Raw genomic sequence first — 15,773 nt, 5'->3', positions numbered from 1 at the left:
GCTTCGTGATCATCATCCATTTCATTGTCAAGTGTTTCCACTCCTTGGGAGGCATACTACTTGGGTGCTTTGATAAGTGTAATGTGTCTTGGCTTATCCATAACATACTCTATCAATTTCCTCTCCGTTATATCTTCTTTTGGGTTGGCTATTGCATGCACCCTAGAAAGGTTCATGGTTCAAAATCCCATGAGAAGAAGGGGTTTGGATGCTTGAGGCTGGTTTAGTTGTATAAAAAAGAATAGAGAAAGAGTATGATATGAAAATGCAAAAGTAAAAATTGAAGTGGATATTAATAATAAATCAAAAACCAAAGTAAGCTTGAGCTCTACCCTTCACCATGAGGCCATTTTCCCAAGCGCTATGCAGTGGAATGCATAATTAAAGGATGACTAAGTTAAAGTATTCCAAATGCTATGCAATGAGCTTGAGCTGTACCCCTCACCATGAGGCCGTTGTCCCAAGCGCTATGTAGTGGAATGCATAATTAAAGGAGGACTAAGTTAAAGTATCCCAAATGCTATGCAATGAAATGCATATACTAGAAAATGGGGCTTCCAAAGTGAAATAAAGAGTATATGAAAAATGCAAGAAAAGGGGTGGCTGCCAAGGGTAAGTCAATGTTGATTTTGTAGCTTCAAAAGGTTTTTTGCATAGGATTGTCTAACATGCAGAAGAAGAAGTCCTCTTTATGTGGTTGTTCGAGAAGAGCAACTAATATGATCTCCTTCCTAAGTTTTTAACTTATGAAATGTATGTTGATTAATTATTTAATTAATGTTGACATTGGGCTAATGTTTATCCAAGGATAAATATGAAATTATTTAAGAGACTTAGATCTAATCTCCACTATTGGTCTAAGAAGGCTGGGATTTAATCTTAGCCATCTAGCATTTTGGAGATAGAGGATTTGGCCAATGGAGAAATTCTAAAGAGAACCTATGGGAGAGGATGAAGACACATTACATCGTTATTTTTGAAAGACCGATTTTCTCAAGTAGTGAGAGACTCTAGGATTGAAGAGAAGGGAAAAGAATTCCAACAAGGAAATTTTGGGAGCAAATTTCAGAGAGTCAAAGTCTAAGAGAGGTTGAATTACTGAAAAGGAGGGTTGAGTTCTGGAGGGAGGATGAATTATATTGGGGCTGATTTTTCTTAAGTGTGTGGGGGCTTTATGAAGGGGGAGAGAGTGGCCAAGGTAGCTGGTGAGGGAGACCGATTTTCTAGGGATGAAAATTTCAGGAGGGCCAAGTTCCAGGATGGCTTAATTCCTTGAAGCTGATTTTCTAGTGTTATAAAAGGACTACGAAAGACAAGTGTTCCTAAGGCTTGGAAGAGGGTCCTAATCTGACCCACTTTACTTAACTTTATGGGAAATAAAGTTAAAGTGAGTTTATAAAGTATAAAGTCATAAAGTGACTTTATAAACATAAGTCATAAAGTACCTTTTGAGTAACTAATGAAAAGGGGCAAACGGAAAAGGTCTCTCTTCTTAATGAGAGAACAAAAGGGAAAATGGTAAGGGGAGAAGGCACCATTTTTCACACTTCATGAGATTTGAAGCTAAGGAGAAAAGGAGGTTGAGAGAGAGAAGTACAACAGGAGAAAGGAAGAACAACAGTGAGCTTCAGGCAGAGAAGAGCATGCATTCCTAGGCTGAGAAGGCACAGAAATCAAGGCAATTCTCCACCACAAGTTTCAAGGGGCCATTTCAATGCATTTATTGCAGCAGGCTGAGTGCTGAAATTGAGGGGACTGACAAGCATTTATTGCAGTAAGTTCTGGCACTAAATTCAAGGCTCTGGGCTGTATTCAATGCTGCACAAATTCTGATACAGTCAGCTTTAAATTCTAATCTCTGAGCAGACAGGATGTGATTTTGGAGGCTGTCAGTGGTGTGTACAATGCTGTCAGGAGTACGAAAATCAAATTGTCGAAGCTTTGAAATTATGGGCAGATTTCTGAGTTTGTCAGTGCACAAAGTTCAAGGCATAGGCACAAATTTTGAGGGAGACAGACAGTATAACAGTGGCACAAATTCCTGTGTAAGCCTGAGCACGAATTTCTGACAGCAGGCACAGAATTTTAGGAGGCTGCTTCAACACTTTCTCCAAGGAAATCTGAGCAAAAATTTTGAGGGAGATAAGTAGTTTTAATTTCTGTCAAATAACTTGTAATAAATTTTCTCATAATTAATAAAATATACCTCTCTTCTCACTGGGTTTCCCTTTGGGGTTTTTCTTGGGTCTTTGGACCAAAATCAGTGTGTTAAATTGTGGGAGAGTTTGTTATTCTTAGCAAAAATTTTTAGTAGAGTTGGCTCAAGTGTTTCATGCTTTTTTTGAATATATTCAAGTTTAAAACAGCAGCATAAAACCATGATGGGCTGGGCATTAAACTGATCTGATTCTTAAAACTTGAAACTGGGTTGGGCCTTGAAATTCCTACATCCAGAGGGGCCGATTTCCAGGTTCCAAGTAGCTATAATTTTCCTGTGTCTTTTGTGGGTCTAGGCCCGAGTTTTCTTGAGTAATATACGATGAAGGAAGATTGTTTTTGGAACTTTTTTTTTTTCTTTTTTTCTATTGTGATTGATTTTCCTATTTGTTTCCAGTTTCCACTGCAAATTTAATTCTGAAATTTAAAATATCAATAAATTTATTTTCAACCAATTTTTAGATTTTATTGAATAAATAAATTTTGGGTATAGAATAATTGTTGAGGTATAAATAAATCAAATTTGAGGTATTCTTTCTGGCTCTAGGCCGTAGTTTTCTTGAGTAAGATACAATGAAGGAAGATTGTTTTTTGATTTATTTTTTTCTCCATTGTTTGATTGATTTTCCTATTTGTTTCCACTGCAAATTTAATTTCTTAAATTTAAAATATCAATAAATTTATTTTCCACCAGTTTTTAGATTTTATTGAATAAATAAATTTGGGTATAGAATAATTGTTGAGGTATAAATAAATCAGATCTGGTATTGGAGATTTAACACACAATGCATAGGGGCTCCCTCTACAAAGACAGTTATGAGGATGAATACCTTATGTAACCTTGCATGTCAGTGACAACATTCCCATGAAGTAAACACCAAGTCACACTATTGTTATTTTCAGTTACAACATGATGCGTTTTTTGGGGAATTATTCCTTTTTCAGTGCACTGGCACACCTAATAGTATTTTATGATGATTCTCCCATATCAAAACATGGCAAATTGCATAAAGTCATAAGGTAGTGTGAAATTTGAAGAAGATACTTAAGGTGATGTACCTAATTCTTTTTAGGTTGTGTTGGAATTTCTAAGTTTAATCCGTTAGAAATTCTTCCTGTACTATTTGATTTATTTCTTCCTACTTGTTCAATTACTTAACAAGTTATTTACCATGTAAATACTGAAAATAAATACAAGTACAATATCAACTTCTATAGATCATCAACTGAAAGTAAACAAGCACACAAGTGACACCGTTATTTTTGGACTAATGTCCTCAGAAAATCCCAATGCGGGAAAACTGGTGCAACTATTTAGAGGGTTTTATTATTATGTAGTTTCGAAACACAACCAGGGTGCCATAAATGGCTCACCCAACAGAGAATGCCCTCGGCAATGGTACCTCTCAGTTGGAGACAGATATTCTAGCTAAATCACCAGATGAACGATCCCACAATAACAATACAACTTCTGCTGCTTTGCGTCACCCTGATAGGGACCGCATCACCCTATCTAGCTCTCCAGCTCCAATTTGCCCCACGAAATCTCTCAACACTGCCTTTAGGATCTGCGTCAACCTCTCTGGCCCAACGTTAGCCCAACATCAGCCTATCTAGCCCAGCGTCAGCCTCTCGGGGCTCTGTGTCAGCCTCTAGAGCCTCTACGTCTCAAACGCTAGCCCTCCTCAAGCTCTGCATAGCTCCTGGCTGTGTCTGTGTGGCCTTTGTGTGGCCTCTAGCTCGCTGTGCGTCAATCCTCTCTGGGCTTCTGCGTTGATGCTAACGGTACTAACTCTGCCTCTCTGCTATGTATTCACTGCCCCTCAGCTGCAACTTTGATTACTCATTCAATTTCCTCAGCAAACCCTGCCCCAAAAAATCGAATTCTTGATCTCTCTTGGTGTGTTCTCCAACTGACCCTCAAGCCTCCTCTTATACTTTTCTCGTTGGTTCATCAACGAGCAAGATTAAATCTCTAATCAACGGCTAAGATTAGATTTGGCTTGATCAATGACTTTTGGACCATTCTAACTTAGTTTTATATTAATTCATATTAATATTTTATTTTTCCTAAGTTTAGACTTAGGAACTCCATTAAGAATAATAATTATTTTAATATGTCCCAAACTGGTTAGATTCTACCCAAACCATTTTTGGGTCTCGGAGATCTCATGTGCTTTAGCCTCTCCACCAATTTTCATGGCTAGAGCACATCCAATGCTACCCCAAATCAACACTCCCTCTTAGCGAGGATTGTGCTCTAGTAATATTCCTCATTGAGTATCACCCTGATCATCCAGCAGCTGTCCCTGTGTTGTTGCTAGGTCTTTCTGCCCAACATCTTATAAATTGCTGCATCATGTACTACTGCCCATGACCCTGCCATTGCTACTACTGCATCCGTACGACAACTCTCTCTGCATTTGTGTTGCGGTTGTTGGTCCATATACCCACCACGGCCTTTGCACTGCATCCCCTTCTCCTCACGCTGCATCGTGCTACCCATAGCACTGCCACTGCTAACTGCGGCACTGCAACCCAGTTACTGAAAAGTAAGTAACTAGTCCACCCAACTTTGACATCCATATTAGGCTAGAGACTCTCCCAATGTTGAAGCTCCCTCTTCCACTAACAAGTGCTCTCTCTACTGACCTCTACACTGCTGCAACAACTCCATGCATCTCGCATTGTTGCATCCTGCTAGCTTTTGCGTTGGCCTGGGACTTCTGCACTGTAGCACGCTCTGTCGCTCCATCCGCATCAGTCTCGACCGACATCTTCTAGACCTGCTACTCCTCCTCAGGGCTCTCGTAGCAAGGTATAATCCAAGAGGTTGGGTACCTCAAGGATCCTACCCCTCATCGCCTGTGGTTCGTCTGACTACAGCTCGATGTCTTCCCACTTCCTCTCAAGTGGTGCATGAGCACTCATGGAATAATCGTCATCCTCCTCAACTTCTTTCTCCGCCTTTGCTGGCACTGCCTTTGAGTCAAAAGCCTCTGCCTTACTCTTCTTCCATGGACACTGGTTTGCATAGTGACCCCGTTCCCCACAATGGAAGCACTTGACCTTAGATAGGTCCTTCTTCTTTCTCTTCTCTTGCTTTCCCACAGATGCGAGAGCCGCATCTTCTTCTTACTTCTTGATTTTGACCCCTTTTCTGCTACTCCCCGCCTTGGTCACCCATCTGATCTCTTCTTGACGAAGAGCCACCCAGAGTTCCTCCCAATCTGGAAGGCTCGACCTTCCCAGTATACTCTAGGCAAATACCTCCCAATCCTCTGAGATTGCGTTCAATGCGGTCCTCACCATCATTTCCTGATTCGGCGTGGCCCTTATGGAAGTTAGCTGGTTATGGACTTCCTTTAATCCACCGAGGAAGACATCTATCTGCTCTCCCTTTTGCATCTGGTGTGACCGCAACTTATTTTCAAGTAACATCTTCCTCTGCACGAAAGTATGTTGGTACGATTTCTTCAGTGCATCCCACATCTCATTTGCTGTGTCCTCGGAAATATGTGGCACCACATGATCCTTGACCCCATCAAGAATAATGCACTTCGCCTTGGCCATTGCCTCCTCGTACTTCTCGTTTTTAGTTGGGTCAACTGGGATTGCTATTGTTTTCAAGATGAATTCCTTGATGCAATATCTGTCTAGAATGGACAAGATCATGGCCTTCTAAACCATGAAGTTGGATGCTTCATCCAGCCTATCCTGATCTCTCAGCCCATTCACGACCATCTCGCTACTCTTCTTTCGACTCCTCCGAGTCTGTCAACTTCCCGTCTGGAAGCTCTCAGTTCGACTCCCTTTGAGTCTCGATTTCCCTTCTAGAAATCCTTTTGCCAATGTCAAGTTGCCCCACTCCGATCGTCTATGCAACTGCATCACTGATCTGGATTCCCTGGCTAGAAATCTGTGTAGGCAGCAACTCCCTCCTCCTTGGTCTTGCCCTGTTAGGTACTTTTCTGACCACAGTACCCCACCAGCTTCACTCCGCAAATTACCCACAGCCTCCTATGCTCCAGCGACTGAAGGACTGAGCTTCTAAGCTCTGTGCAATCCTGGCACTAGCAAAAGCTGCACCTCCTGGCCACAATGTCGATCCTTCCTGACTGAGAAAGATGACCGGGCACTACGTAGGTCAGATCGACTCCTCTTTGCCTCTGCACTGATCCTCCTCCTGGCTCGAATTGATGACGCGGGCCCTCTGCGTGACCCCTTCCTTGCTGCTTTCTGCTAGGAACAACTTTTATCACTCGAGACAATTGTTTCTGCTGCTACTACTCTGCTCGATTGATGCGTTCAGTTATCCTGTGATCTGCAACCACCCTCTGATACCATGTTGGAATTTCGAAGTTTAACCCATTAGAAATTCTTCCTGTACTATTTGATTTATTTCTTCCTACTCGTTCAATTACTTAACAAGTTATTTACCATGTAAATACTGAAAATAAATACAAGTACAGTATCAACTTCTAGAGATCATCAACTGAAACTGAACAAGCACACAAGTGACACTATTATTTTTGGACTAATGTCCATGGAAAAACCCAATGTGGGAAAACCGATGCAGCTATTCAGAGGGTTTTATTATTATGCAATTTCAGAATACAACCAGGGTGCCATAAATGGCTCACCCAACAGAGGATGCCCTCGACAATAGTACCTCTTAGTGAGAGACAGATATTCTGGCTAAATCACTAGATGAACGATCCACATCAACAATACAACTTCTGCTATTCTGCGTCACCTTGATAAGGACTGCGTCACCCTATCCAGCTCTCTAGCTCCAATCTGCCCCACGAAATCTCCCAGCATTGCCTCTAGGATCTGCGTTAGCCTCTTTGGCCCAGCGTCAGCTTCTCAGGGCTTTGCGTCAACCTCTGGAGCCTCTGCGTCTCACACGTTGGCCCTCCTCAGGCTCTGTGCAGCTCCCGGCTACCTCTGCGTGGCCTCTAGTTGGCTTTGCATCAATCCTCTCCTAGTTTCTGTGCTGATGCTAACAGTACTAACTCTGCCTCTCTACTATGGATTCACTGCCCCTCAGCTGCAACTTTGATCACTCACTCAATTTCCTCAACAAACCCTGCTCCAGAAAATCAAATTCTTGATCTCTCTTAGTGTGTTCTCCAACTGACCCTCAAGCCTCATCTTATACTTTTCTCGTTGGTTCATCAACGACCGAGATTAAATCTCTAATCAACGGCTAATATTAGATTTGGCTTGATCCATGACTTTTGGACCATTCTAACTCAGTTTTATATTAATTCATATTAATATTTTATTTTTCCTAAGTTTAGACTTAGGAACTCCATTAAAAATATTAATTATTTTAATATCTCCCAAACTGATTAGATTCTGCCCAAACCATTTTTGGGTCTTGGAGATCTCATGTGCTTCCATTTTTCATGGCTAGAGCACATCTGATGCTACCCAAATCAACATATTGTACATGACCCACTTTTTATGATGCATTGATTCATGTATATATGTCAAATGGCCACACTTGATGCCTTTAGCACTTCCTTGCTTGGATAAACATGGTCCTTTCGAGAATGTTGATGATATCTTGCTTCCGCACTTGATTGAGGTCATTCTAGCTTTTCTGGAGAGCATTGGACCTTGTGATGGCTTGAAACCCTTGAGGAGACATCTTACCACACATTTCAGATGAGACGTTGCACCTTCTAGCATGACTTGGCACTTGGATGATGGACATTGCACCTCGATTGTAGATATGGTAGCTCTTCATGATAGTTGGAGACCAAGAAAACCTTTCACAACTCGGTACCAAAATCTCTTCATTGGCTATTGCTTTTCTTGCAATAGTTTTGGTCATAAAGCTATATATTATAGAGCTTATGCAAGAACTGGCCTTGTGAGAGATGGAGATAGAGGATCTTATAAGACCTCAAACTCAAGGAATGATTATGTGAACGATAAAACCAGAAGTTCTCATGGGTTTGTTGATAGAAAATACAATTCTTTTGCTCCCCTACTTGATTACAATACTGAATGTGATAAGTGCAAGAACTATGGCCACATAGTGCGTGACTATAGGTGTTGCCTAATAAAGTCTCCTACACAACACAAGGAAGATGATGTTCTTACTAGGCATAGAGAAGAATACACGAATGTGTGGAAAAAGGAAGCAAGGAGAACATAACAAGGAAGAGTGTGGACTTGCATTGTATGCCTAAAACAAAGGAAGCCATTGGTACATTGATAGTAGATGTTCAGAGGACATGGTAGGGGATCATAATAAATTTCTCACCCTAAAGGAAGATAAAGGAGGCAAATTTACCTTTGGAGAGAATGTTTCCGCAAGGATAGTTGGAAAAGATACGATTAGTCTTGATGATGGAAAGACTAAAACATAGAATGTCTTGTATGTTGAAGTGTTAAAACACAATCTTCTAAGTGAGTCAAATGTGTGATCAAGGTTACAACTTCACATTTCATTCTAAAAGATGTGAGATAAGGGCTGTAGGCTTTAGAAGATCATTGGCAGATGCAAACAGAACCCTGAACAATGTATATGCCCTTGATGAAGTTAGAGGAGAAAAATGCTATATCGGACAAGTAGACAGAAGCTGGTTATGGCATAGAAGGTTGGCTCATATAAACTTTAACAATCTAGAAAAACTAAGCAAGACAGAAGCAGTGAGAAATATGCCAAGCATCTCAAAACCTATGGACGCCTTTTGCAAGCCATGTCAGCAGGGAAACAAACAAGAGTTAGTTTCAAAACAAAGGAGTACTCAACATCAACACCATTGGAACTTGTACACACAGACCTCTGCAGACCAGCATGAGACTGATTTAAAAATCAAGTGCTTAAGGTCAGACAATATCTGAATTCGTATGTTATCATTTTGACCATTTTCCTTCTGGTTATTTATATTGTATTCTGTTGTGTTTTCATGTTGGCTGACTCCATATGCTGTTAATTTTGCAGTGCTTTCTCTTACAAAACTGCCATTGGTCATATATATAGAAGTTATTTCCTAAATGTTCCACGATTTGGACTCATTTGGTCATATATTGACCTTTTTCTGGTCATGATGTGACCAATTTTGGTCCTTATGGGTCCACATCATAGAACATTTAGACGCTATTATGTAAAATATACCCAACTGGTGTAAAGAATCTTCACATACATTACTAGCATGCTATATTTATTGCTTCCATAGTCAACATTGTCGGATTCCCTTTTCTAGCAGCCATGATCTTGGAAAGGGATTGACGAAATTCCCAGGGTATTTGCACACAATAGTCATTTGGTCACTTGGTTCCAAATTTGCTGAAATTCATACTTGTGCTTGGTAAACCATTTTGCTTCTAAGTTAGCAAAGCAAAAAAATTCACAGCAACCTAAGGAATTATTGCCAAGAGTCTTTTTACTGGCTGGAAATCATGGATTCTGTCTTAGATTTATATTTATAAATTTTCTGGCTTTTTCTATTAAGCTAACTATATGGTCTTTCTGCTGAGCAGGATCATCCTATCATTGAGATGTTCTGGGAGGTAATTAAGCAATTCAGTTTGGAGCAGCAAAAGAAGTTTTTGAAGTAAGTAGTTTCTTTCTGCATACACTACTGATGTAGTAGTAGATGTACCGATTTTAAGTAGTGTTTTTGTAATTTTTAACCGTGTAGTTAGTACTAATCATTGTCATGTTTATTATTTATCAGCTATCCCATGCAATCCTTTGCTTTTTCTTTATATCAAATATTATTTTCATGCATATGTTCATTTAGTTTTTTAAGAACTATTTTTTTTGCAAGGCATTTTAGGAGGTTATATTTTCTCCAGGAAGAACTGCAGCAGAATAGTGGTGTGCTATAAAATAACTCTTCAATGAAACTATAGACTAATTTTCAGTGTTTATTTCCGCAATGAAGGGATCTTTTTGTCTGTGATGAGCTTTGACTCTCTAGTCTCTACCTTCAGTAGCTGATGGGAAAATAGTATGGTTTTTCCAACTCTCTTTGGCATTGAATTGCTTGTAGCCAAGCCTAGGAGATCAAAATTTGATTGGTCAGGCTTTTTTCAAGTTCCTATGAATATTATTTGTATTTCTTGTACATTCTGGGGGAGATACTTTTCCTTTTTTTCGGGAATGATAAAGACCATTCGTTAGCTAAGGCTTTCTAGACATTGTCTTTCAGTATTTCAAGAATAGAACTGAAGTTTCTCAAAGGGATATAGAAAGTAATGACAGGTGGAATGTTCAGATAATGAATGGCAGCTTGCACTTTGTAATTTCTGTTGATAATAATAATATTGTAACAGTCATATAGTTACTGTAGTTTAGGATTATAACTGTAATACACAAGTGCTGATCACTTTAGGGTCTTTTAAAAATGTTCCTTCAATGTTCCTCTTATCATGATTGAGATGAACATGCCCTTATTTAACATTATGAGGTATCCATTAGCACAAGTCCATTTGCTTGCACTTTTTCTAGGCATTGACTAATGGGGGTTATTACTGGTCACATGAACGAGTTTAACACAATCATAGAGTCAATTGATGCTATAGATGCATCTTTCACCGTGATGAAGTTGTTACCGACTTTTGTGTATGGTACAAAAAACTTGAGCTATTTGATTATCTCCTTTAAGTCAAAGGCCAATTTCTCAATGTATGTTGGTTTTTGATTGATTTGGTTGCATCAGACATGTGTTCTAGTCTCAATTTTTGCCTAAGAGGTTAAGGAACACGAGATCTCCAATAGCCAAGAAAGGTTTTATGAGATAAGCTTGCAAAATGCCTTAATTAAATTAATTAGCCACCATTTAAATATTTCCTAAGTCTAACCTAAGGAAATGTGGTTAATTTAAGTGAAATAATTAAGGAGATTGACTTATGTTGCCGCAAAATTTATTAAGACCTTGGGTTTGGACACATGGTGCCAACCACTGTTGCGAACATCTCGATAACATCCCGATTTTATCTTGAAATCACGATTTTTTGGCCTACCCGATATTTGTCGAGTTTTAGCAATATTTTGATGGTATCTTACTTTTTCCGATGTTTGCCGACTTTTACTGATATTTTCCTGATTTTTACGATTTTTTGGTTTTCCAAATCGTTGCCGATTTTATCCCGATACCGATGTTTGCAACATTGGTGCCAACAAAGATTTCTGTCGTAGTCTAGCACATCGCCGACATTTTCACTTCCCTTGGAAAGAGAAGCATCTCACTCGAGGCATGCCGAAACTCATAAAAGGATAAGGGATCATAGAACAAGGTCAAGGAATGATTTAACAAATAACTCATCCACAGATACTACATTTGACATCACATAAACATCTTCTATTCAGTCAAGAATTAAACAAAAACATCTAACAATTGGAAACAACAGAAGGCATTCGGAACCATGATCTTAAAATTTTTAAGAGGCCAAATAAATAATCATCGTAAAGACATATCTTCATTCCCCACAACACTTCTTTCTATTATCAACCAGATCATTACAATACATTGCACCTCTTCACAATGATGGCCCATGGGAGACCCTGAATAATTATCACGCAAAGCATAGAGCATAACACAGGAATACAATAGAAAGACTGCAACAGTGCAACTCGCTCAAAACTTCGCACTGGAAGCATCTTGGCATCCACTAGAAATTCTCTCCCTTCTGTCGTCTTTCCTTTAGCCTTTTATAGATTTCCTTCCTTGATCCCGCTCGCTTGATCTAGTCCACTGACAAAATCTGGGTGTTTTGGTTCTTAGTACTAGCTGGCTGTGAGACTGAGGCTGGTGGATCGGGATCTGCATTCAACTGAACAGGCTGCAGTGGATGTTCAACATCAAGTTGATCAATCTCAAGATCCTCATCAGGATCAAACTCTGGTAGACGACTCTCCACTACCCAATCTGATGTTGGATCAATGTCTTCCAACACAATGGGATCTGAATCAGGTCTTTTGTTCAGCAATTGGTTCCGTCTGAGCCGAAGGTTGTATTGGACAAAAACTAGATCATTCAACCGTTTTTGCTCCAAACGGTTTCTCTTCTTTGTGTGAATCCTCTCAAAGACAGACCAATTGCGCTCACACCCAGATGCACTGCAAGTTTGACTCAAAATACGAATTGCAAACCTTTGCAATTCAGGGCACTGGCCACCAAAGGCCTCCCACCATTGTGCTGCAAAAAACATAGGAGTGTAATGAATTATGAGTTAGATGAAGGCTGAAGCTCAACAAAATTACAAATTATATCTAACTTTCAAATTATAAATGATTTAACAAACTTTAATAAAAAAAGTAAAACCATTAAGAAATTGAAAATTGAAATTTTTGTTTACCTGGCTCATCTGCTTCTCTTGCAATCTTTGCTAGGTTCTTCCCAAAGGTACCTGTTGCATTGCTGAAGGATGTGACCTGCTGATGTATCAGCAGCTGATCAGACTTCGATGGGACCATGTGCTCAATGCAATCAACCAGTCCATCTTTGACCTCCCCCCTCAAAGCTCCTGACTCCTTAGCTTTATAATGATACCGTGGGTTCAAAAAATACCCAGCTGCATGTATAGGGCGATGGAGTTGATTGTTCCATCTTTCATCAATGATTGCCCAAATGGGCCCATACTTTGCCACTCTATCCTTGTATGTTGTCTTTATTTGCTCCTTTGCTTGATCCATAGCCTCATAAATGAAGCCCATAGCCAACCTTTCCCCATCCACCAACCGCAACACCTTAACTAGTGGCTCAGAAAGCTTCACAATCTCTGCTGCCTTTCTCCAAAAAGTTTCATCATGGACTTTCCTTTTCAATTCTCTGCCTTCTGGTTTGTTAGACCAACTGCTTTGATTCCAGTCATCACTGGAAAACATCTTTTGCAAGTTTCTATGTTGGGAAAGCATAGATTGCAATGTCAAAAAATGTGTAGCAAATCTAGTGATGGCAGGCCTAATAATATCCTTGCCTCCAGTGTGTTTCCTCATGAGACTCAAAACCAGTGTATGATTGTAGATAAATTTTGTTATGCTTTTGGCATTATCTACAGTGTTTCTGACCCAATCTAATTTTCCAATATCCTCAAGCATGAGGTCTATGCAATGTGCAGCGCATGGGGTCCAAAAGATGGTCTTGTGTTTTTCCTCTAACAGTCTACCAGCAAGAACATAGTTAGAGGCATTGTCTGTGATGATTTGAACAACATTAGCCACCCCCACATCCTGAATAACCTCATCCAATAGCTGAAACAACAAGTGGCCATCTTTTACCTTATCAGATGCATCAACTGATTTTAAAAACATGGTTCCCTGTGGGCAGAAGACAAGAAAGTTTATGATGGTACGGTTTCTTTGATCAGTCCATCCATCTGACATGATGGTACACCCTGTTCTTGCCCATGATTCCTTGAAATCTTGCAAATACTCATTAATTGATTTAATTTCTTTCTGCAAACGAAACCCCCTTAGCTCTTGCATAGTAGGGCCTTTGAAGCCTTTTCCAGCAGCATGTATGGCCTCAAACATAGGCTCATAATATGGTGAACGAGCAGCATTAAAGGGGATATCAGCATCATACCACCATCTAGCTATGTAGTCACAAGCAGTCTCCCTCAATTCTTTCTTCCAATGGTCATCTAAAGTGGGCTGAGCAAGACCTTTACTAATACTAACTTCAGGACCATGTGCATCTGATGGAGAGGAGCCTGAGTGAGTGAAAAAACTTTTGATAGTCCCATCACCCTTCATTCTACCCTTTCCCTTATCTTGAACAGAAGCAAAAGAGGGAGGAACATAACGGAAAGGGTTTGATGCATCAGTTTGAGGGATAGAGGAAGAACCCTCAAACTCATAGTGGGGGTTGGCAGCCATCATTCTTTGTATCTCCCTCTTCCTCCCAATTTCAGCCTGTATCTCTTTTTGCCTAGTCTTTTCTTCTTTAAATTTTTCAAAGCTTTCCAACAAATTCTTTCTAATCTCCCCAATTTGATCAGAGGGACATGGAGTAATATTGCCTTTAATCCCTGCCAAGTGTTGTTTCAGCCTATGAATCCCCCCAGGACCTGACTTAATTTTCCTATGGAAAAACTTGCAACACATCTCACTATCAACCATTTCAACATATGCCCAAGCAGGATCTTTTGCTCTAGGTGCCATTTTTTGACTAGGAAAACAATCTGAAAATGAAAAAAAAAAAAAAAAAATTGATTCAATGTTCATTTATTTGACTAAAAACACTCTCTAAGCTATCTTGATATGCACCTAAAATTTACTAAGTAAAAACAGATTTATAGAGGTGGAAAAAAATACCTCCAGGCACAAACTGCCTCCTCAAGCTTGCTCCAAGAATCAGCTCCTCAATGCTGCTCCAAATGGCTGCCCAAGAAGCTCCTCACTCCAGCTACAATGCTCCTCCAAGACTCCTCACTGCTGCTCCAAAACAAGCTCAAGAACTGCTCACTAACTCTCAAAGAAGACTCTCACTCAAATGCATAAGACTGCTGTGAGTGAAATGAGAGCATTTGGCTGTCTTAAATAGAGTTTGGGAGGGGGAAATGGACCCCAAAAGCATTTAACAATCTACCATTACCCTTTGGAATCCACAAACCCTACTTAACTTTACCAAATATCAGCAAAAAAATGAATTTTTTTTATAAAAAACGCTGCCCAGCCGTCCTTTTCATGACTCGGCCGAGTCAATACGGACCCGGCCGGGTTGACCGAGTCAGCTATGACTCGGCCGAGTCATTGGATGACTCGGCCGAGTCATAGCTGACTCGGTCAGCCGAGCCGGGTTGCTGGCCGGGTCAATGTTTTGGCTAGTGACTCGGTCCGAAACGGCCGTTTCGGTTTCAACTCGGCCGAGTTGTAAAACAGAGGTTCTTATCCCCTTTGATTCTTTCCTGGCTTCTGTGAGTTCCAAAGTAACTGCTTCTAATCTCTTTTTTCCGCTCCTTTCTTACTGTTCTCAGCTTCTGGTTATTGTGACCATTTGTTTTGCCATTTCCAGTGATTTACTTGTCGACCATTTTCCGACCAAAACTTAATCAAAATTTGCCAAAACTGTTACCAAAAATGAAGGACCCAACAGGCCCCGATCACAGTCCATTAACTCGCCCTCGAGTCAATCCTCTCTATTGGTGCATTTTTTCTTTCTTATGTGAATTCCTCTTTTGTACCTTTGTGCACACATCATTGAGGCTCTTCGGTATATAATCGTGACCAACTGGAGTTGAAGATACAGCAATTGTTTCTCTTGGAAAATGTTTGATGGATTTACTCAATTGGTTGCAGATTTGTAACTGGATGCTCTCGAGGACCATTACTTGGCTTCAAACACTTGGAACCTCCATTCTGCATTCAAAGGTGAATTTTGGTTGAGATTTGGACAATATTACTGTTCTGTTTGTTAAAGTATTGATCTGACAAGTGTCATTGTTAACTCAATGTTTTTTTTTTTTGTGTGTTATCACAGAGCTGCTCCTGAAGATGCCCCTGAAGAAGTGCTTGACCGCCTGCCAACCTCGGCAACATGTGTGAATCTTCTTAAGCTCCCTCCCTACAGAAGGTACAAACGAGT

At 40.1% G+C, this 15,773-nt stretch overlaps 1 protein-coding gene across 3 annotated transcripts in view; it reads left to right on the top strand.

Annotated features, from left to right (window-relative positions):
- Positions 1 to 15,773, top strand: part of UPL6 (ubiquitin protein ligase 6) — a 395,397-nt gene that overhangs the window by 378,623 nt on the left and 1,001 nt on the right. For all 3 annotated transcript variants that reach the window (XM_089428856.1, XM_089428854.1, XM_089428855.1), the window contains exons 23-25: positions 9,721 to 9,794; positions 15,488 to 15,559; positions 15,669 to 15,761. In XM_089428856.1, coding sequence (XP_089284982.1) covers positions 9,721 to 9,794; positions 15,488 to 15,559; positions 15,669 to 15,761 — 239 coding nt within the window. The remainder of the gene's footprint in view (positions 1 to 9,720; positions 9,795 to 15,487; positions 15,560 to 15,668; positions 15,762 to 15,773) is intronic.

Source organism: Pinus tabuliformis, chromosome 4_2 (genome assembly GCF_031772625.1).
Source record: "Pinus tabuliformis cultivar Carrire ecotype Pingquan chromosome 4_2, CPIR1, whole genome shotgun sequence".
In the NCBI taxonomy this organism is placed as follows: domain Eukaryota; kingdom Viridiplantae; phylum Streptophyta; class Pinopsida; order Pinales; family Pinaceae; genus Pinus; species Pinus tabuliformis.
The sequence above is the reverse complement of the archived record's forward strand: the minus strand, read 5'-3'. Positions and strand labels throughout refer to the sequence as shown.